Below are 21951 nucleotides of genomic sequence, written 5' to 3' on the forward strand. Positions count from 1 at the left end.
GTAGAGTTAGGAGATGTGGTTCAGATGCCAACTAGTTTTCTGTGGTCTTGGAGAGGTCACACCTCTGTCATGGGCCTCTCTTTTCTCCTCCCCTGCAAATGTTGGAGGAAGGGATGATAGAATCTGTCAAAGCCACCTAACAGGTGACCCCTGGGCAGATGCCTTTCTCCCTAAGCATCTAGTAAGGACCCCCAGCCACCCTAGTCTAGCCTGATATTTTGCACACCTCCAGGGTGCCATCTGCCCTGATCCACCGCATCCCTGGAAGGTTAATTAGGCAGCCTCTGGAACCGAAGGCATCCAGCTCTCATGGAGGGAGATGGTCTAAATGGAGCTGGGCCTGCTGGCCAAGCAGCCCTCCAGATGCACCCATTTTGGGTTCCTCAAAAGCTTCCAGCAAGTGGAAGCCTCACCAGAGTTGTCCTGCATGGAAAAGCACATCAGTATCATCAGCTCTGAGACTCCCTCCTCCTCTCACCTTCCACCACAGTCCACTCTGCCTGCCTGCTGGGTCTGTTCAGAGTTTGGGGAAGAGAGCAGCCCCCGTCCCACCAAAGGTCAGAGCCCTCAATCTAGATCCTTTTTCGTTGTTGTCTGCCTCCTGTGTAGCCTTTTGCCCGAGTGGGTAACAAATCCAAAAGAGCACAAAGTCCGTCTTCTTCAAACCTACCTGTGGATCTCTTGTTGAGAGTGCAGGCTGGGAAGGAAGACGAGAGCACTATTTGTGGCCTAATAAAACACAGGGCAGCAGAGCCCCTGACTCCTCATAGAGATGGGCAGCTCATCTGTCATGTTCCTTGCAGAAGCAAATGCTTCCACAAACACGGATCTCTGCCCGTGAGACTGCTAGGCTATGTGGGGTTCCTCCTGTGATGCCACAGGGTCTTAGGGACACAGCCTAGACACAGGGAATGTAGTGACGGAGCTCCGGGCTGAGTGGAGGTAGCAGAGACACAGAGGAGTTCTCTGTGGATGTGGATGTGGGTGGCCCGTTGGGAAATGGCAGGCGTCTGGCTCTGTGCCGAGAGGTGGGCAGGCAGAGCCTGTCAGCGCCTCACTGCAGGTGGGAGAGGAGCTCTGTGCCCTGAGGAGGTGGGCACTGAGCTTTTAGCTTGGCCTCTGTCAAGAATGTGGTATCATTTTTCTCCCTGAGTGACTGGCTGGCCTGGGCCGAGATTCCTGGTCCTCATCATTCCAACCCCTAGCTCCAAGTCAGAGGGAAGACTTCTAGCTGCTCTTCCCACCCCAGATTTAGCTGCTCGTTCCCCACTGTTCCCCATGAGCCAGAGAGGTTGTGGGGCTGGGCTGGGGCCTCCCTGACCAGCCTGGCTCCATCCTTACCGCTTGTCAGCTTTTTTTCTTGAGGCAGCTGCGCCAAGAGCAAGCTTGTGCCACCTCTGCTTATCCAGGGACTGGTCTCCAGAGTCCCCCAGGGGGACTTCTGAGGGAGGCGCAGAGGAGGCACACATGCCAGCCTTGCTCTCTGGATCTCAGCAGACCCCGGTTGGAGCACTGGTCCTTTGTAAAGGCTGCCGTAGATTGAGGCCCCACCGTGTGCGCCACACGCCCTTGGGTGCTTCACTTCTGTTTTCTCTAATCTGTCAGTGAGCCAGCCGCCTGCCCTCCCTGACCACTGGGCACACAGGTGTGAGGGGCTTGCCCAGAGCCCCACTGCTCACCCTGAGGAAGCACTCAGTTACCAGGAAGGGAAGGACGCGAGGGAGGAGGCACTCCCTTCTTGCCAAGAGCCAAGGAACCAACAGAAAGCCTTTTGCCCCCTCTTGGCAACTGGACCTCACCCTTGAACCTTCCTCCTCTGTTCTTTTCATATTTCTTTTTTTGGGGGTTGGCTTCAAATTATCTTGTTTTGTTTACATTACACCCAAGTTACGTGGTACAAAAGACTTGCAGGTGCAAATATGTCCCGCCTTCATTAACTCCCCTCCCTTTTTAATTTATGTGATTTCAATTTTCCTTCCCTGTACTGTTAATTAGGGGACCCTCTAATCAGTGCCATTATCACAGTGGTATTCATGTTTAGGAAAGCCGCTAAACAAATGCTTGCAAAATTGCTAAATGGCTAATTAATGTCTGTTAATTAAGAAAATTGCTCATGGTAACAAACCATGCCGTTGCTGGCAGCCGCTAGAAAGACACACACTTGTTGAAATTAGTAGCGTGGCAGGTAGGGGAACATCTGCTCCTCGGAGCTTTCCGGAAGTGAGCAGCTCCTCGCTTGGCCAAGAAACTCCCAGGCCTGTCAGCGGCGGCGCCCTCGGGTTCTTGTACAGCCCCCTGCGATGTTCTCTGCACACCTCTTCCCTGTGGGCCCACACCCCTCCTCCCCAGTGGGCAGGCGGCTGGCAGCCTGGCTCTGCAGGAGAAGGCCAAGGGGGAAACCCTACCTAGGCAGCTCCTCTCTCTTTTTAATTTAGCCACACTCACCCCCTGTGCACATTTTGAATTTTTCTAAAAACCAACCTCTAAAAAACAGCACAGTCATGGGTGGGGAAGAGCGAATGGAGGCCTGTCTCCTCATCCCTGGCATCAGCATCCCACGCTGGGTGGGCTGGAACGTGCTTCTGAGGCAGCCCTCCGTGCTTACTGACTGTGACCCATGGTAGGAGAGTCCTTTGGTGGTGTGATCCAGTCTACACACACATGAATATTTACACACAAAACCGGGGTTCATGAAAGACACCTGCCTTAAAATACACAAAGCTCTCTGACTTTTTATTACCTCGGATTTTTAAGAAATAATTATTGCAGCTTGCTGAATTGCTGAGTGAGTTTCTACCCATAGTTTGTAATCCCAAGGTTGAAGTGAATTCATCTGCCCATGTCTTCTGGGGCGGGGTAGGGGGGTCGAGGTCAGCATAGCCCAGGGTTGAGGTGGTGGGGGGTGGGGGTCAGCTTGGAACTGAGGTATGAAAAGGACAGCCCACCCACTCGCCCAGCAGTCAGGGGTCCCCACCCTTCATGCACTTCCCCCTCTCCCCAGCTCTGCACCGGAACTCTTGGGTTTCAGGGCTGGAGATGGGCCTTGGACCCATGGGGCTTCTCATCCCAGCTCTGCCACTGACCAGTTTTGTGGCCATGGCCAAGTTCCTTCATCCCTCCAGACTTAGATTCCTCATCAGTAAAAATTGGAATGAGAAACCCCGCCTCACAGGGCTGCTTTGAAGTGCAGGTGAATTCACGGTGTGCGAGTCTGTGCTGCCCACACCGTGTGGCCCTCACTCACTGTCCCCCCACTCCCTGTGTGTTACATCTGTGGTGCCCCTTGCTCCTCTTGCCTCTGTTGTTTATCCGTCGGTGCCCCCGGCCCTCCTGCCCCCAGGAAACCCGTCGCCTGGGCCTCTCCCTGACACTTGATCAGTCCTGCCTCGAGTCACCCATAGCCGTGTCACTGTCCCCCAGACTGTGAGCTCCTTGAGGGCAGGGCCTTTCCCGATCTTTCCCCACCTCCCGTGCAAGCGGCACCTACGTGCTTTGCACCTGGGTCCCTGTGTCTGTGCATCATTGTACTCCCTCTGAGCCTGTCTCAACCAACGTATTTAACATGGCAAACTCCGCTCCAAGGGTAGGCTGTGTCCAGGACTGTACTCCCGTGTGCTTTGACAGAGGTGCTTCATTTTTTGTTCTTTCAACCCCCTGTGAATGTATTTATCAGCTTCTCTCGCTCCCGCTCGCCGTTTTACACCGTTGAGCCGGCGACCAAAGCAGCAGCTCCACCACCTCCCACCAACCAGAGCCCACCCCCCCGCACGCCCGCCGCCCACCCTTCGTTTTGGTTTAATTTTTGTTCTTTTAAGCTGCTTCTGCGCTTCTCCATGTGCTGTGATCTATAACCTGCCTCTACTGTCTGGCCTCACAGGGTCCTCCGGGGTCACAGCCCTCGCCGCACGCACAGCCTCCACCTCACAATCCTAGCAGCATGATGGGACCCCACAGTCAGGTAAACGCACCGTGGCGCTCCCGCCCGCCGGGGACGCGGGGCGCGGAGGAAGCAGAGAGCCCGCAGAGGAAAAACAAAAATCAAAATGTGCTCTAGCCACTGCCTGCGAGTCTTTATTGACAAATTAAATTTTTTTAGAAATTTCTTTTTTCTAAAGATAGTCTTCAGTCCTCGGATATCACACCCAGCTTGGATACGAAACCAAAAGGAAAAAATATATATTTCTGTGACCTTGTCAGCGGCCTTTGCGTTTTTGTTTTTTCCTCTCTCACTTTTGGTTTGGTTTTGAGTTTGGTTCACCATTTGTTTATAACCGAAGCTGCATCCCGAGCCTTTTCTTTGTGCACTCGTGCTGCTGAGAAAGCTTTCCTGCCATTCCCCTGCATTAAGTTAGGGAGCCCGCTGTCTCCTTCCCGTTTCCATGGCGTTTCCCCCCCAGTCCTCGCTCCCCTCTCTATCCCCGCTGGTGGTTTCTGTGTGCGTGTGCCTGTGTGCGTGCTCGTGTGTCCAGCTTTGTCTGCAGACCCTTAAAATGTTACGTATAAGTCCTTCTTACCCTTTTATTTGCCCTTACCGAGAGCAGAGGTTTCCTCCTCTGCCCTGCGTTGATTTAACTGTTTTTCGTTTCTTAATGCAAAGTCCCAGCCGCTGCCCTTCCCACCCAGAGTAGATCTCCACGAACAAATGTGGAGTCAAGAGACACATTTGTTGTGTGGATCTATTGTTCCCTCTGCCCAAAGGAAGTTTTGCTCAAAGGGAAGAGGCTAGCAGGAGAAGGAACTTAAAAGATCACTAGTTATAACAAAACTGGACTTTGTGGAGTGGAGAGCATTTGTGTTTGTCACTGTGCAGTAGGGCAGGCTGTCATTGAACTAATTACCTATAATTGCAGCCTTTTATGTCACCGCGATACGCAGGCGGCCCCAGGCCCCCGATCAGAATGGGAAACCAGGTACTGTACCTTTTCATGTTCTCTCTCCCCTCCCTCAGCCATCCTTGGCCCTAGGTGGACTTTGACACAAAATGAAAGTTGAGGGAAAGGATTGAGGGGTGGAGGGGCAGGTTTAACATGGCTGGTAGCTTACTAGCTGTTCCCCAGAGAGGGCCCTATGTCCCCGCTGTGCCCATGGTGCGGCAGTTCACCTGCCTCTCCAGATGGCCTTTGGACAGCCCATTCCGGAGTTCAGAAGGTGGCAGCAGATGGAGCTAAGGCGCATCTGGGATTGCAGGGTTTCGGCTATTCTAGAGAAGATGGTAATGCCCTGCCCCTCCCTTCTACCCCCTTCTTGGAAGAGGGTCTTCCTCCTTAATGAAGTTAATTGACAATGTGCATTTTTTCCTGGAAGCTTTTGAGAATTGCCAAGGCTGGTAAATATAATCCTGCTATTAGGGGGGGAAATGGCCCGTAGGAATGCTTAGATCAGGAGCCTGGATGCAGCAGAGCAGGAGATTTGTGAGTTTTTCAGCAATGTCTGCCTGCTTCCCAGACCCAACTCAAAACAAGAAAGGATTTGTTCGTGTAATTAGAAAAGGGGTCTGATTACGGGGAGGGATTTTTGCCTGGGGTCATATGCCTTACGCTGGCCCATTAGGGTTGGCAATTCTAGGTGGTCTGGAGAAATCAGACCCCATGCCACCCTCCCTGGTTCAGGGCAGGAGAGGAGTTGCAGAGGTAAATATGAATAGATGCCTCTTTTGAGGATAGACAGACTTAAAAGAAACTTCGAGAAACATCAGGGAAATTGTATGCCCCAATTTTTTAAAACAGAATTATTTCGGTGACTTTGCAAAAGCCCTTCAAAAAAATCTGACAGAAGCGCCAGCACATCCAGCCCTTGTTGCCTTTGAACTGGGAGTTTAGTCACCAACTAAATTAGCATTGTCTGAGTGTGATGCTTTTCATTCTCAGGGCTCTGCAAGAAGGCTCCTGAGTGAGGTGATGCAGGGACTATGGAGAGATGCTCATTGCCAGGGGTCTCCAATTGTCTTTTTTTTTTTTTTAACCGGAATCTCGCTCTGTCTCCCAGGCTGGAGTGCAGTGGTGCGATCTCTGCTCACTGCAACCTCCGTCCACCTCCTGGGTTCAAGCAGTTCTCCTGCCTCAGCCACCCAAGTAACTGGGATTACAGGTGTGTGCCACCATGCCCGGCTAATTTTTGTATTTATAATAGAGACAGGCTTTCACCATGTTGGCCAGCTGGTCTCAAACTCCTGACTTCATGTGATCTGCCTGCCTTGGCCTCCCACAGTGTTGGGATTACAGGCGTGAGCCACCGTGCCTGGCCAGCTCTCCAGCTTTAATGCTAAATTGCCTATCGGGTTCCCACCTTGTTTTTTTGTTTTTTTTTTCTCTCTCCAAAAGTCCTTCATTTTCTATTTTCTCTGACATGAAGGGGACAAATTTGGACAAGAGGAATTAGAGACCCAGCTTTTTGAGCAAAAGAAGGGATCCCTGGATACATCACAGATGAGGAAACAAAAGGTCAGAGTGGAGGAGTGACTTCCCAAAGTGAGCTGGGCTGGAGTTGATCTTGGTTCCAGCCCAGTGCTAATTGTACTCTACCCCACCCCTTTCCTCAGCTTTCACAGATGTAAGTAAGACTCCTGCCCCCATCTGTGTTTTTAACCCATCACCGCTGGGCCTGCTTTGCCGTGGCACATAGGGGCGCCAGCAGCAGCCTTCCCACCCAGGAGCTCTTCTTGGTCCAAACTGGCCTCTGCCAGGAAGAAAGGAGCTACTTCCTTATCATAATTGTGGTGGCCCTTCTTCTGGCAATTAAAGGATATGGAGAGGGGGTGTGTATATTTCTACTCAGCAACTAAGCATGAGCAACCACTCAAGAGCAAATGGGGGATAAATCCATCATCTGTACTTTGTATTACACACCAGTTTTCCCAACCTCCCTGCCAATCCCCCGCCCCGCAATAGAAATCTACACTGGGGCTGGGCGCAGTGACTCACGCTTATAATCCTAGCACTTTGGGAGGCTCAGGCGGGTGGATCGCTTGATCAGGAGTTCGAGACTGGCCTGGCCAACATGGTGAAACCCTGTCTCTACTAAAAATCCAAAAATTAGCCAGGCATGCTGGTGTGTGCCTGTAATCCCAGCTACCCAGGAGGCTGAGGCAGGAGAATCGCTGGGACCTAGGAGTCGGAGGCTGCAGTGAGCCGAGATTGCGCCATTGCACTCCAGCTTGGGTGACAGAGCGAGACTCCGTCTCAAAAAAAAAAAAAGAAGAAAAAAGATAAAAAAAGAAATCCACACTGGTTTTCCAGTTTCCTGTGACCTCAAGAAATTTCTATCCTCCAAAGAGGGATGTGCCCCTTCCACAGGTATTGTCCCTAGGGGTTTCTTGAAGAGTGCCCTCGTTGGGACTGCCAGTTAACAGAAGCCCTGTGCCACCCGAGTTAGCTCAGTTCTCTCCTGTGACGGGTAAAGGGAGCCGAGACTAGAGGACTTGCTGGGGCTCACAGGCCATTATGAATGTGCCTTTTGGGTGAGGGGAGTGAGAAGCGCCCTTAGGGAAACAAGAAGCAAAGGGTCAGTGATGTGGCCTCGGGGTCTTACAAGGCCTGCCTCCCATCTGCCTCCCTGGCTAGAGGCTGTGCATAGAGAGTTGCTGTTTTTTCAAGTGCGGGTGGTTGGATGGGTGGTGACAGTGGAGTTCAGCCGAGTTTAGGAGAGAGTGGCTGGAATCCAGGGTTGTCAGAGAGCTCTCCCACACACATCTCGGCAGAGGTCCCACCTGGCAGGCTGGCTGTGCTGGCGGGGCAGGTGAGAGAGCACGCGGATGCAGCAGGGATTTGTCCGTTTCCTGGGCAGATGCTTCCTGTGCCTTGCCCCACACGCAGTGCTGTAGGAGAAGAGCTGGCCTCCGTCCAGGAGCCCCAGAGCAACTCGCTCCCCTGTAGGCCCCAAGGGTGTGTGCACGGAGTGTAATTATGGTCCCATATATGAGCCGTTGTTTTTCCTCCTTAAGTTTGAGGGCTTCAGCCTTCTCAGTTTGAGACCCCTTTCCTTGGTCATTGCACACCTTCTTCCCCTGATAGAAGAGGCCCAGACTGTCTGTCCCTGTCTCAGGGTCACCTCAGTGAGGGACGCGACCTCCAGGTCCCCTCTGAGCCTCTGGACAGCCCAGCTTTGCTCCTGGAGTTCCGACACATAGGGTTAGAGGAATCCAAGGAGGGGCTTTCTCCAAGAATTGGTGGTCAGCATTGGGCTACCTGGAGAGAGTGACTGCCAAGCCCCATGGCTGCACTGTCAGGGTTGGATGGGGTGGTCCTGCACTGGGTGACTCATGACCCTGAAGGTCCCCCATCCACCTCCATGTCCTGGGATCCCCCAGTCCAGACAGCCTTAGAGGCAGGCCTTCCTGAGTCACCAGGACTCTATAAAAACCACAAACCCCCAGTGGGCAGACGCAAACCAGCCAAGTGATTCAGAGCTAGGGAACCTGGGGCCAGGAAGCAGGGCTGGGAGAAAGTGAGAGTCCGGAACAACTAAAAATCCAGGGATTGGAAAGACAGATGCTGAGCACCCCCAGGCAGACGGAAACAGCAGGTGCTAAATGCCGCTTTGTGGGCCAGGTGCGGAGGCTCACACCTGTAATCCCAGCATTTTGGGAGGCTGAGGCAGGAGGATCACTTGAGCCTAGGAGTTTGATACGAGCCCAGGCAACGTAGTGAGACCCCATCAATACAAACAGTTTAAAAATTAGCCGGGTGTGACAGCGCGTGCCTGTAGTCCCAGCTCTTGGGATGGCTGAGGCAGGAGGATTGCTTGAACCTGGGAGTTCGAGGCTGCAGTGAGCTGTGATCACACTACTGCATTCCAACCTGGGCAACAGAGCAAGCGACCCTGTCTTAAAAAAAAAAAAAAAAAACTAAAAAAAAAAAAAAAAGTACCAATTCTACTTCGTGAACATCAGATACTCCCTATGCCCTCACACAATCCTCTCGTACCTTAACCACACATACCCGCTCCCCTGTTCCATTCTGAAGCTAGGGAAATCAGTGAACAGTCTGTCCCTTCGCTTTCCACCACCTCGTTCCAAAACCGGTTTGAAGTTCACTATTGAGCTCAAGGCAGGAGAGCTCCCCACTCAGCCTCCCCCACAGCAGCACAGCCTGGGCTGGGGGCCCTTGAGGACAGACCCCTGTCACAGATGCCCAGCCTTTGATCAGCACTGACACCTGCAGATGAGGAAAGATGACCAGCCATCACCAAAGGCTTTTCCTCTCGAAGGCAAAAGCTCGTATTTATAAAGCCCTATAAGGGATGGGGTCCTAGAAGCAAACTTCCCCCCAGCAACTCCTACTCTCTTTTTCCAGTTGCAGCTGAAATAACTTCAGTCTCAAGTAAATTGCTTTTCATAGGTTTTCACAGCGGGTGGGGCAAGTGTTCACCCAGGAAACCCGTGGCCCCCGTGTTTACCTTCTCATTAGTAACCACACCAGCACCACCGATGGCCCCAGCTCTGGAGCCGGGTCCTCGTCTAGTACCCCTGCCCCTCTCCTAGTGGCCACCTGTCCCGCCCCAGGGCTGGGTGGCATTTCCTATTGTAGAAGCTGATGGGATGTGACCTGGGTGCTCACTTGGCTCTGCAGCCTGTGACTGGGAGCCCGCAGGCCTGTGACCTCAGTTTCCCCATCTCAATCCTAAAAGCCTCCTCATCCTCTTTTCCCCTTTAAACGGGGCTTCCCACAGCGATAGGATTTTAGGTAGTGGGTGTCTCAGTCCCCGTAATTTGGAAGTAGAGCTAAAATGAGGTATGTGTCTGTGAGACAAAGGCAAGATGGGGTTTGGGCAGAAGGAGGGAGTGGGCACTGCTGCCTCTGAGAGGAAGGTGGTTGGTGCTACAGCCAGAGCAAGGCCTAGAGAACTTGGTCTCCTGCCTCACTTCAGAGCTCTGATAGGTACACAGACCCCTACCCCAATACAGCAGGATGAGGCGATGGTTTCCCTCCCACAGAGCCCCCCAAACAACGCCACAGTTATAGCTAACACCACTTCCAGCTGACTGGTAGGCCCGGGGTAACCTTCTCCCACTGGCAGGCAGCAGAAGTCTCAGGGAGGCCACGAGTGGCTCCACGTGATCACACGGGGCACTGGGTGGGACAGGTAGATGCCTGTCCCCATGTCCAGCAGCTCCGGAGCAGCTCCTCAGCTTGTGTCTTGCATCTCTTTCAGCCTCCAGGAGGAGTTCCTGGGACACAGCCATTGCTGCCCAATTCTATGGATCCCACACGACAACAAGGTAGAGAGGGCAGGGTGGGCCTAGGGTGGCTGGGGATGCCAGGAGGGGCTCCTCCTCCCTCCACTCCTGCCATCCCATGACGCGCCTCCTCTCTCACGCAGGCCACCCCAACATGGGAGGATCAATGCAGAGAATGAACCCTCCCCGAGGCATGGGGCCCATGGGTCCCGGCCCACAGGTAACCACCGCCTGTCTGTCCGTCCGTCTCCCTGGCCATCTGTGTGCACCCGCCTACTCTCCTGTTTCCATGCTCTGTCAGTCTCCCACATCTCTCAGTTCGCAGGGGTGAGAGGAAGGGCATGGCCGCATCCCCTGCTCCTGTCCGCTTCCTGTGGCAGGCTGGCCTCACGCGCTGCCCAGGGCAGCCCCTTGCAGATGGCAGGCAGAGTTGAGGGCCCCCACCAGGGAGCTAGGAAAAAGGGGACAGCTGAGGCCTTCTAGTTGGCAGACCCTTTTGGGGTGCGGTATCCTATCATGGGGTCTGAAGAAGGGCAGGGAGCTCCTGAACCCCAGAGCTGCCTCCCCTGGGTGAGGTAGACTTGAGATGGCTTAGGGCCACCATCGGTTGTGTCCCAGAGGCGGGGCAGATGAGTGGCCTTCCTAGCTCTGCCTGCAACTTAGCATGTGTCTGTCCTTGGATGAATCACTTTGACCTCTGTGGGCCCCAGCAGGCCTCAGTTTCCCCACCTGTTAAATGAGGACTGTCCGCGATTCTCTGGTGGGAGGGGGCCACGCTGGCAGGACCCCAGCACCCACTTCAGCCGGGATTCTTTCTGACCAGAGGGCTCTGCTGCCACAAAGGGCAGTTTAGAAGCCATTGGAAGAAAGCATTTCAGGTGCCCTCACATACCTCTTACAGTCACAACAAAGTCGTCGCCCCTCGTGGCCAGCTCTGCTCCCCCAGGTAGGGGTGTCCGAGCAACAGGTGTTGGTGCTGACAGGTGTTCTGCTGTGGAACCATCTCGCTGCTTACCCCAGCCCTGGCAGAGCGTTCGCGATGTTCCATCCACCTTGGGAATTCTCTAGCCCCTAACTAAAGGAAGCTGGAAGTCTGAATAAGGCAAGGGGCTTGTTCTCAGGTGTTCTTTCCCTTCTTTTCTGTTCTGCCTGGAGTCTGCTGCACTGGTCGCTCCCTTGGTTGCGTGCAGGTGTTCAGGCTCTGGGCCCCCTGCACTGGTTTCTGGGTCCCCTGAGGGTGGAGTAGTGCCCCCGCCATTCCTGCCCACACGTGCTCCCTTTTGTAGGGAGAGGCGTCTGCCCCACAGAACCACAGCCCTCTGCTCCATCCCAGAATTGTATTTACAGCAAGCCCAAGCCACCGCTTTCTCCTCTGTGGTGGTTGGAACATCTGTGGTGTTGAAAGATTTTAGGGAGGTCCTTGTCTTCTGCCAGCCCCATAATCCTAAAAGGAAGCAAGCCCGCAGCAGTTGCAGCTCCAATATTCTGGTTTTGTTCCTTCCTCAAATCCTCCAAAGTTCGCGTTTCTGCTAGCTCCTTTTAAGCTGCCAGAGTGGCCCCTTCCTGCCTGGCAGCCGCCTGGAGCTGACCTCTGCAGGGCTGCCTGCCTAGGGAAGGGGGCAAAGGGCAGAGTAGGAGCAGAGCTTCCCCTCTCCTGAGTCAGATACAGCTCTCCCTCCCCACAGCCTAAGCCACACAGTAGTCACATTTTATTGCTGTAGAAATCAGCAGTGGCCTTGGATTGTCAGATGTCATGGGATCTGTGTGACTCAGGAGGATGGAATCTGAGGAGGGAAAATTGAATGCCACCGCCCAGCCCATGGATCCTCAGAGGCTCAGCAGCTGCATCTGTAAAATGGGAATAAGAACTGTGCCTGACCTGGAGGGCTGTTGGAAGGGGCAGGGTCCAGTGTCCAGTTCCTTTTTTTTTTTTTCTTTTAACAGGAATCAAATTTTTTTTTTTTTAATTAAAATTTTTTTATGAAAATTTTTTTTAATTTTTAAAAAATAAAAAAAGTTTTATTTTTTTTTATTCTTTATTTTATTTTATTTTTTTGAGGCAGGGTTTACTCTGTCACCCAGGCTGGAGTGCAGTGGCATCATCTCTGCTCACCACATCCTCAGTCTCCCAAGTAGCTGGGACTACAGGCTCCCACCACCACGCCTGGCTAATTTTTGTATTTTTAGTAGAGACAGGGTCTTGCCATGTTGCCCAGACTGGTCTCGAACTCCTGGGCTCAAGTGATCCCCCGACTTTAGCCTCCCAAAGTGCTGGGATTATAGGCGTGAGCCACCGTGCCTGGCCAGGTCAAGTTCTCAATGTGATATTGGCCACAGGGTGCTCCCCCTAAGGAAGCTATTTGTGTTTTCCAACTTTAGGGACTGAAAAACAACGTTAAGACCTCTAGTTGCTTGGGTTTGGTGATTGCTTTTAATTTCTTCTTTTTCTTTTTCTGGCAAAGTCATTAACAGTTTGTTAGGACCATCGTAACACTGAGATTCTAAAGGCTGGGAACAGATGTCAGGCTATTTGAGAGCAGCAGGGTGTGCTGGCAGTTCAGGACTTCCTCTGGGTGTGGTGGATGTCTCATCATGTCTGCCCCTGACCCGTAGTCCAGCACACTCTTTGGCACACTTTAAAGAAGTGAGGGTCCCAGCGGCTGAGGCCCTGCAGTGAGACTCTCCTGGCCTCACCCAAGCAGTGTACGAGGGGTAGAGCTCCCCTTAGACCCTAGGAGTGTCTCCAGCAGGAGGGAGAGAGGCTCACCCGTCTTTGTTTACGTTACACACCCTTGCCAACCTCAGGAACTCTGGAAGCATATCTCCTGCTCTTTATTTTACTTTGTCAATGTGGAGACCCTAAAGTGCTTCACCCATGTTTCCTATACTCCTCTGGGTAGGGTGAGTATTAAATCCCAGAGCCAAACGTCCCTTGAAGCAACCCAGGGTGTCTGCACTGGCCCATCACTGGGGTCAGGAAAGCCTGGCATTGATGTAGCACTGGGCCCGGACAAGGTTGATGGTGCAGGATGGATTACAGGGTCTGTGGTCACCTACGGCTCATCTTGGGCCCGGCAGAGCCTGGTGGTTTGGGACTCTGAGGTGGAGGGTAGGGAGAGGGCAGACTCTCCCTGTTCCCTAGGCCATTTCTGTCTCTCCCCTGAGGATGATGCCCTGTGGACAGGACAGGGACAAGCTCAGAACTTAGTTCTGGAAAGCACAGTCCTGACAGCAGCTCAGCCTGGCTGGGCCTCCAGTCTGTCATCTGCAAAATGGGCAGCAAGTGATGGCCTCATGGGGCTACTGGAGGATGGGCGAAATAGCAGCTGTGAAATGTTACTTGAAGTCCCCACATGGTGTCCTGTGGATCCCTTCCCCTTCCCGCAGGCCCTGAGCTTGTGGGAGGGAGCCCTGCCTACTGCCACAGCCCGGGCTGTCAGGAAGGGCGGCCAGCCCCTTCAGCATAAAGTAAGCACCACAACACACACAGTGCTGTGCTGAGACCAGGCTCAAAGGTGGGAGACGATCGGCATGTGATTCACAGCCGGGAATTAGATTGCTTTTAGCCAGTGACCACTCCAGAACTTTCTGAACAAAGAATAGGTACAGTGTGGTCGGTCATAGGGCTACTTTATTTCAAAACCGAATGGAGTGACATTGCATTTTGTGAGTCTGTGTCACATGTCAGCCTAAATGTCTCACAGGAACCAGCAATGCAGGCATCACCCTGTCCTTTGTCATCAGTGCTTCAGACAGATTTTACTCTGGTTTCGTAAAGTGCCAGTGCCAGAAAGGAGATAGTACTTCCACTTAGAACTCTTCTTTCTAAAAAGTTTTATGTATGTCAGTATCAGGTAGTAACCTCTTATCCTAGTGTTTCAAAAGTGAATTCTAATAGGACGAAGCTAAAACTGAGGGGCTCCTGGTTGGACTTAGTAGAGAGAATGCCAGCCCCCATCAGAAGTGCGGTGGCTCCCAGACCCCAGGGTGCCAATTCTGAGAGCCACCGACTTGTTGTTGTTTCTGGTATTCAGGCTGGGGCTGGAGCCAGGACAGAGTAGAATCAGGTCATTATCCTGGTTTGTCTGCATTTGAGAGTTCAGATGAAGGAGAATCCACAGCCCCTGGGACAATCCTATGCCACCCCCATCTCCTGGGGCTGATCCAGGGCCAGTCCAAGCTCAGTGCCACTGAGCAGAGGCCCCCAAAAGAGATGGGTGGGTCATTAATTCTGGTCCTGAGCACCCCGAGCTGGTGAGGAAGGAAAAGGGCCCCTTGAGGAACTTTCTCTGGTGGTCCTGCATGAGATGGCCAGGCCCCTGCTGCCCAGAAAATGGCTTGGACAGCCTCAAATCCACTCTGGTAGGTGAGTCCTAAAGACTAGGAGAGCTGTCCCCTAAGGGAAATACAGCACTGTGTGGTCTCCCTTCCCACCTGCCTCCTACAAGATGCTTGGCTAAGAATGCAGACTCTGGGGGCCAGCAGATCGAGGTTTAAACAGTGGGCACCTAGAAAGCCCTTCTGAGGATGTGGCAGGAGGGAGCAGCAGCCACCGCCTCCAGGCTCCAGCCCCAGACAGCTGCTCGGTCCCTTCTCACTGTGGACCTGGCGGAGTGCAAAGCTGAGACAGTGGCCCCTGTGAATGTGGCCAGCCCCACGGCTGCACTGGAGGCTCCTGCCCTCTGCCCAGCTGCCCCTGCCCCTGCAGAGCGGTGCCAATGGCAGAGGGATACCTGGTTGGTAACCGACCCTTGTACAGCTTCACCGTCATCACCTCCAGCCACGTGGTGCTGCAGGTAGGCAGGCAGGAGCTGGCCAAAGAGGGAACCCGTTTCTACTGAGTCTGAACTTCTGGGCATTCCTGCCCTATGTGAGAAAACTTCCCTGCAAACCAGATTTCAGCCTGCTACTCGCTCCTGACATCTGTGTGGCCTTGGGCACGTCTCTGGCTTTCTGGGCCTTCAAGTTGTCATCTATGAAATGATGAGGTGCAAGTGGCTCTCCAGGGTCTGTGCCTCTATAGGCGGCAGGACTGGTGGAGAAGCTCCCTCTAGGAAGCTGCCATGCCGGTTCTTGGAGAGGCTCCTGAAGGCCAGGCAGGGTGAGGAGCGGCAGGATAGTGCACTTGGAGCCTCCCAGCTCAGCGCTGCGTACTGCATGTCAAGAGGGCTCTATGGAGTGAGCACCTACTTATCATCTCCTCTCACCCCACTCCATGCTGAGACATACCAGGCTTCTGCTCTTGTTCTGAGGTGCAGGCCTTTCTCTTGGATGGGAGAGGCGGCTGCAGTCCTGGAAAAGAACTCCATCTGGAAGACCTCTCTAGTCAGCTGGGCTGTACACACAGTGGAGAATAGGCCTGGGGAGGTGGCAAGCTGCTTGTCCTGGAGCAGCAGGTGGGGAGATGAGGCTGAGATTTGTAGAGGGGATTAGAAAGGTCCCTTTGAGACCCAAGCTTCTGCAATGCTGCGGTAGCATTAAGGGCTTTGGTGTTTGTTCTGCTGCTGACGTCCCAAATCAGTGCACACCTCCTAGGGCTTACGGGGCACTTCAGAACCATTGTTTCATTTGATCCACTGGAGACCTGCAAGGTTGGAAACACATGGGGCTCTTTGTCCCCATTTTATAGACAAGGCAGCACAGCAGAGGGGATTGTGGGTCCAAAGCCAGAGCCATGCTGCAGGGCTTCACCCCAGCTCAGCCACGCACAACTGCACAGTGGGGTCATTCTTCCTCTCTACCTCAGTTTTCTGGTCTCTAAAGTGGGTGGAGGAAAGGGGTCATTGTGACGATTTATTGTAGGCAGTGCACACACAGTCTGTGGTACATGTGGGCATGGAATAAGCACTATTGTCATTTGGTAATTTGCTCAAAGTCACCAGCAGGCAGCCAAGCCAAGGCCAGCCTTCCTGTGTTCTGACCTCAGGTCTCGAGTTCTGCTCTTCACCCTGTGGTAGAGTGGGCTTGGCCCCAGCACATTCCCACAAGGCTGCCACTGTTTGCTTGAAGCCCATGCCCTGAGCAGCCACAGGGTGAGGCGGGGCCTGCCTTCTCTGGCTCCGGGTCTGGCTCTTTGTCAGCCAGCCTGGTGCTGCTCCTGAGATCATCTGCATCCTGTCTGGACATCCTTCCAGACTCCAAGCCTCTCTGTGGCTGAGCAAGCGGAGCAGGTGGCCCCAGGGTGGTGAGATTTGGAAGATGATCCCTGGATGCAGAACCCACCATCAGCCCAATACTGGCTCTGTGTGTGTCAGGCTCCAGGTCTCCATCTTCCCATTCTGTCCCCCTTCCCACCCGCCTCCCGCCAGTTGCTTGGCTAAGCATACAGAATCTGGGGGCCGGCAGATCCAGGTTTAAATCCTAGCTGTCCATTTGCTCACTGCAACTTGAGGCAAAACTTTCTCCCTCAGACCTTCAGTCTCCTTTTCTGTAAAGTGGGAACAATCCCAGCCTCCTGGAGTTTTCACACAGATCAAACAAGAGACTCTACATAAAGTGTGTCATGCACTCAGTAAAGGGCAGTGAATGCTGGCTGTTCCTTTGCCATCAAAATTCCAGCAACCTACTTCAAGTTCTCCTACAAGGACAGAGCTTAAGCTGCAGCCAGGCTCCCTTTGGTCTTCATGCATTCCCTTCTTCGGTCTTTCATTGATTGCTTCAGTGCCGGCGTAGTGAGTGCCAGTCTGTGCCACTGGGTGCATGGGGTGGGGGGTATATGATCATCAAGACACAGCCCCACCTTCAAAGGGCACTTGGAGTCCACTAGGAGAGATGGGAGATGGACAGACACGTGGCCATGATCAGACCCAGTGTGGCATGGTGGCGGGGGAGGGAGGTTAGAAGGCATTGTGGGAGTAACAGGGATGGAGCAGTCAGCCCGAAGGGGTGGGGTCGGGAGGGCTTCCTAGAGGAGCTGCTCTTGGAGCTGAGTATTGGAGGACAAGTAGGAGCCTGCCAAGCAGGGAGCAGGGAAGCAACGCATGTATGACTACAGGGAAAATGACACTTGGAGAGAGGGTCACGAGCAACACTGGCCTGGTTGTATAGCAAGAGATGCGCGTGATACAAGGCCTGGTGCCTGTGACCCACCCCGCTGTGCCTCAGTGGGCTGTCCTGAGCTGAATCTGCACTGCTGGGACTTCGTGAGTTCTGTGTAGACTTTTCTCTCAAACATTGGCTGGGCACAGTGGCTCACGCCTGTAATCCCGATACTTTCGGAGGCTGAAGTGGGAGGATCACTTGAGCCCAGGAGTTCGAGACCAGCCTGGGCAATGAAGTGAGACCCCATCTCTACAAAAAAATTTAAAAATTAGCTGGGCAGGCTGGGTGCGGTGGCTCACACCTGTAATCCCAGCACTTCGGGAGGCCGAGGTGGGTGGATCCTGAGGTAAGGAGTTCGAGACCAGCCTGGCCAACATGGTGAAACCCCGTCTCTACTAAAAATACAAATATCAGCCTGACATGGTCGTGGGCGCCTATAATCCCAGCTACTTGGGAGGCTGAGTAATGAGAATCGCTTGAACCTGGGAGGTGGAGGTTGCAGTGAACCGAGATCATGCCACAACAACTGCCTGGGCAACAAGAGTGAGACTTCATCTCCAAAAAAAAAAAAAAAAATCATCGAAAATTAGTTGGGCATGGTGGTGCATGACTGTAGTCCCAATGACATGAGAGGCTCAGGTGGGAGGATTGCTTGAGCCCAGGAGGTCAAGGCTGCAGTGAGTTATGATTGCACTACTGCACTCTAGCCTAGGCAACAGAGCAAGACGCTATCTCAACAAACAAAACAAAAAAAAACTCACACACACATAGTGATGATCCCTGAGTGCAGAAATGGAGTTTTCTCTGGCTTCCCAGCATCATGTCTGTGGAGGGCCTCTGATGCTGACACATGGGTGGGGTAGGACTACCACCTGGACCTGGGGCAGGTTGGCGTGTCTGTATGTGCCAGGCCTGGGCCTGCACCAGCCTCGGGCAGGCTTCTCAGGAGTGCCTGCTCCCATCCACATTGACACTCACCCCTCGCCTCCCTGCCTCCTCACCTCAGAGCCTCTCAGTGGGTTCCAAGACCAAGTCCATCCCCTCTTACCCGCCTGAGCCCAGGGGGAAGGTACAGGATGACATCATGGGAGCCCAGAGGGCAGCGGCTTGCTGGATAGCCACATGTTTTTGAGAACTTCATCTCGAAAGCTCCTGAAAATGTACTGAATGTTGTGACTGTCCCTCTGTGCTGGCTTGTCATTGTGGTCCCTGTGACTTGGTTCCCACCCGCCCCACCGTTTTTGAAAGAATGTATTATTTTTTCTCATCAATCCTTTTCACAGACTAACCCTCTCACTATGTTTTGTCTGTTTGTTTCTCCTCCCTCCTCCTGTCTCCGGTTCCCTTCTTCTCATAGACTGACCCTTGGTTATCGTTGCAGAATTACGGCAGCGGCATGAGACCACCACCCAACTCCCTCGGCCCCGCCATGCCCGGGATTAACATGTAAGGCAAAAACGACCCGGCCCATGGCTCAGAGTCCAGGTTTTCCCCCACCCTCTGCCAGCACCCTGGGAGACTCATGATAAGGGGTCATTGCTGGTACCTCTCTGGACCTCAGTCTCCTCATCGGTAATATGAGGATATTGATGATCCTGGTGATGAGAGCTCAGCCTCATAGAGTGCCTCTGTGTGCTGGGCACGGTTCAGGCATGCTGCGTGCATCAGCTCACCTCATCTTCATGATTACCCTATGACGTGATGATTTTTATTTTTATTTTTATTTTTTTTGAGACAGAGTCTCATTCTGTTGTCCAGGCTGGAGTACAGTGGCACAATCTTGGCTCACTGCAATCTCTGCCTCCCGGGTTCAAGCGATTCTCCTGCCTCAGCCTCCTGAGTAGCTGGTGTTACAGGCTCCCGCCAACATGCCTGGCCAATTTTTGTATTTTTAGTAGAGACGGGGTTTCACCATGTTGGCCAGGGTAGTCTCGAACTCCTGACCTCAAATGATCTGCCCGCCTCAGCCTCCCACATTGCTAGGATTACAGGTGTGAGCCACCGCGCCCGGCCTGACGCGGTTATTATTATAACCCCCTTACAGATGAGGTCACCAAGGCACAGAGAGGTGAAGTAACTTTCCCAGGCTCACACAGCTTTCAGTGGCAGGGTCAAGAGTTGAACCCCTGTTCAACTCTTGTTGAAGCCACTGTTCTCTAGTGCGTTTGTGATTTTTAACCCCATTGTGAGAATGTGGACTCCCTTCCTAGGAAAATGCACATGCAGAGGGAATTTCACATATTTTTAATCTAATTTTATATACTTTGTAAAGTTTACCTATAATTTAAAGCAATTCGTAGATTTCCACCCATGAAGTTACCCATTACTGCCCTGAGCCAGAAGGCTCTAAACCGCAGGGCTGTAGGAAGGACTTCCTGTTGTGATTTCAGCCCTTTCCTTCTGCCCCTGCTGCCTCCACCGCTTGGAGTTTACAGCGCCTTTTTCATTGTCCACATCTCTTTCTCCCTCTCTCAGGGGCCCTGGAGCTGGCAGACCCTGGCCCAATCCTAACAGTGCTAACTCAGTGAGTACCTGGGTCGGGTGGGGTGGTGTTTGTCAGGGGAGCGGTTCTGGGTGCAGGGGAGCTACTGTCCCTGGGTGTAGGTGTCACGGGAAGTGGGAGATGCAGCAGGACTCTCCTGATGCTTCTAGGGAGAAGGCCGTGTGGAGGTGGAGGCCTGGGAGTAATGTGCAGGGGTCATCAAGGGCTCCACCCCTGCCCTGCCTGCCCAGCCAGCCCACTCCTCTAAGGAGTAAGTTGAGAACCTGGGCTCAGAGAGCACTGTTCAGAGTGGAGACCTCTACCCATCTCCTCCCCAGCAGGGCTGGAAGGTGCGGGTAAGGTGCTCAGCACAGACAGTGGGGTGAAGGCCAGAGGAATGTGGGGTAAAGCTGTTTCCTGCCCTCTCAAACCGGAGGGCCTTCTATGTCCTCCCTGTGTCTGTGGCTCCCTCCCAGGACTGGGGAGTAAGAGACCAGGGTCTCAGGGTCAGTTCAATGTAGCAGAGAGAACTGGGCTTCAGCCACGTCCCAGCCCTCCCAGGGGAACCAAGCGGGTGGCCAGCTCACTGGGTGGCGATGCCTTTCCTGTGAAGAGTGGGTCGTGTCCTCAGGGAGGTTTGGCAGCTGAGGGCACTCAGTGACTCTGACGTGGGGCTCCCTGACATCTTGTTTTTAGATTCCATACTCCTCCTCATCACCTGGTACCTATGTGGTAAGTGTGTGGGTTTGGGGCGTTGCATGTCTAGCCACGTGGGACTGAGTGTGCAAGAGAACTGCTCTGGGGTCCCCATTTCTTTCCCTTTCACACATTCTTCTGAGCAGAGGTTCCAAACTGCTAGAACTTGCTGTCAATATTCAGTCATCTGTACAGACCCAAGGTGGCCCAGAAATCCCCAAACCAGACCTGGGGGTGGAATTGCCTTCTGGAGAGCTGACCAGTGGGCTGCTTGGCGTCCACCGCAGGCCTCTCCAGTGGGCATGCCTGTGAGCACATAATGCAGGCACACACACCCACAGGGGCCGCTTGGTCTGAAGAAAGGGACAGGGGACATCCAGGTCCCCTTCTCAAGCTTGAGTACTTTGACTCTGAGTGAGCGCTGGGGGTGTAGCAAGATGAATAGTGGCTGGGCCCGGGGCGAGCAGTTGCTGCTGACCAGGGAGGATGCCAGCCCCTCCCCATGTTCGTTACCACCGTGGGCGTCTGATGTCAGTTTTGTCTCATGTTTAGGGACCCCCTGGTGGTGGCGGCCCTCCAGGAACACCCATTATGCCCAGTCCCGCAGGTAAGAGCGCTTGAGGGGAAAGTGGGGGGTCCAGTGGTGGAGGGTGGGGCATGTTGCCAGAGAGACCTGGAGGGGCACTGTGGCAGAGCCAGAGCTTACCAGCCACTCCTTCCTGGGCAGCACATCTTCCACTGGGCATTTAGAGGGCGGGGGGTCCCTTGATGACACTAACCTACTCCTCTGATGCTGCTCCATAAAGGACAGGGCTGAGCAGAACAGTCCAGGAACAGGGATTCTCGTTGCCCTTGAATCCCTTTTGTCGGGAAGAACCCTGTTCAGGGTGGGCATTTCCCCAGATGACTCAAAAAGGGGCCTTGGGGTTCTGCCATCCTGGGACCAGGATTCTGAGGCATGCTACCTTTGGAGTTTCCGTAGCTCCTGGCTTCTGGTCCTCTATATAGGAGATCCCTTCTCCCCCCTGCCCCCCCCCCTCTTTTTTTTTCTTTTTTGAGGTAGAATCTCGCTCTGTCACCCAGGCTGGAGTGCAATGGCGTAATCTCAGCTCACTGCAATCTCCACCTCCCGGGCTCAAGCGATTCTCCTGTCTCAGCCTCCCAAGTAGCTGGGATTACAGGCATGCACCACCGTGCCCGGCTAATTTTTGTATTTTTAGTGGAGATGGGGTTTCACCATGTACCCAGGCTGGCCTTGAACTCCTGACCTCAGGTGATCCACCCGCCTCAGCCTCCCAAAGTGCTGGGATTACAGGCGTGAGCCACCGCGCCCAGCCCTCCCTGTTTCTTTAAACAAAAGAGGGCATGCGTGCACATACGTGGGCATGTGCGCGCGCACGCACACACACACACACACACACACAGCATCACAATTATGTTTCTTTCCCAGCTAAGAATAGCATACCAGCCAGCTAGAAGGAATTCAACATACGATCCTTACCCACCCCAAAAATAAAAAGTGAGAGGTAGCTGGATTTCTGCCCAAGAATTACGGCGC

The 21951-nt window shown here is 53.5% G+C and overlaps 1 protein-coding gene across 12 annotated transcripts in view; it reads left to right on the plus strand.

Moving 5' to 3' along the window:
• SSBP3 (single stranded DNA binding protein 3) overlaps positions 1-21951 on the plus strand; it is a 179228-nt gene that overhangs the window by 144514 nt on the left and 12763 nt on the right. For 4 of the 12 annotated variants that reach the window (XM_031004641.3, XM_055349699.2, XM_055349724.2 and 1 more), the window contains 8 exons: positions 3878-3958; positions 4851-4910; positions 10150-10216; positions 10318-10394; positions 18573-18661; positions 19691-19739; positions 20394-20429; positions 20946-21000. In XM_031004641.3, coding sequence (XP_030860501.1) covers positions 3878-3958; positions 4851-4910; positions 10150-10216; positions 10318-10394; positions 18573-18661; positions 19691-19739; positions 20394-20429; positions 20946-21000 — 514 coding nt within the window. The remainder of the gene's footprint in view (positions 1-3877; positions 3959-4850; positions 4911-10149; positions 10217-10317; positions 10395-18572; positions 18662-19690; positions 19740-20393; positions 20430-20945; positions 21001-21951) is intronic. The other 8 variants (XM_031004657.3, XM_063698416.1, XM_031004660.3 and 5 more) reach the window with 6 other exon arrangements.

Source organism: Gorilla gorilla, chromosome 1, assembly GCF_029281585.2.
Source record: "Gorilla gorilla gorilla isolate KB3781 chromosome 1, NHGRI_mGorGor1-v2.1_pri, whole genome shotgun sequence".
Taxonomy (NCBI): Eukaryota; Metazoa; Chordata; class Mammalia; order Primates; family Hominidae; genus Gorilla; species Gorilla gorilla.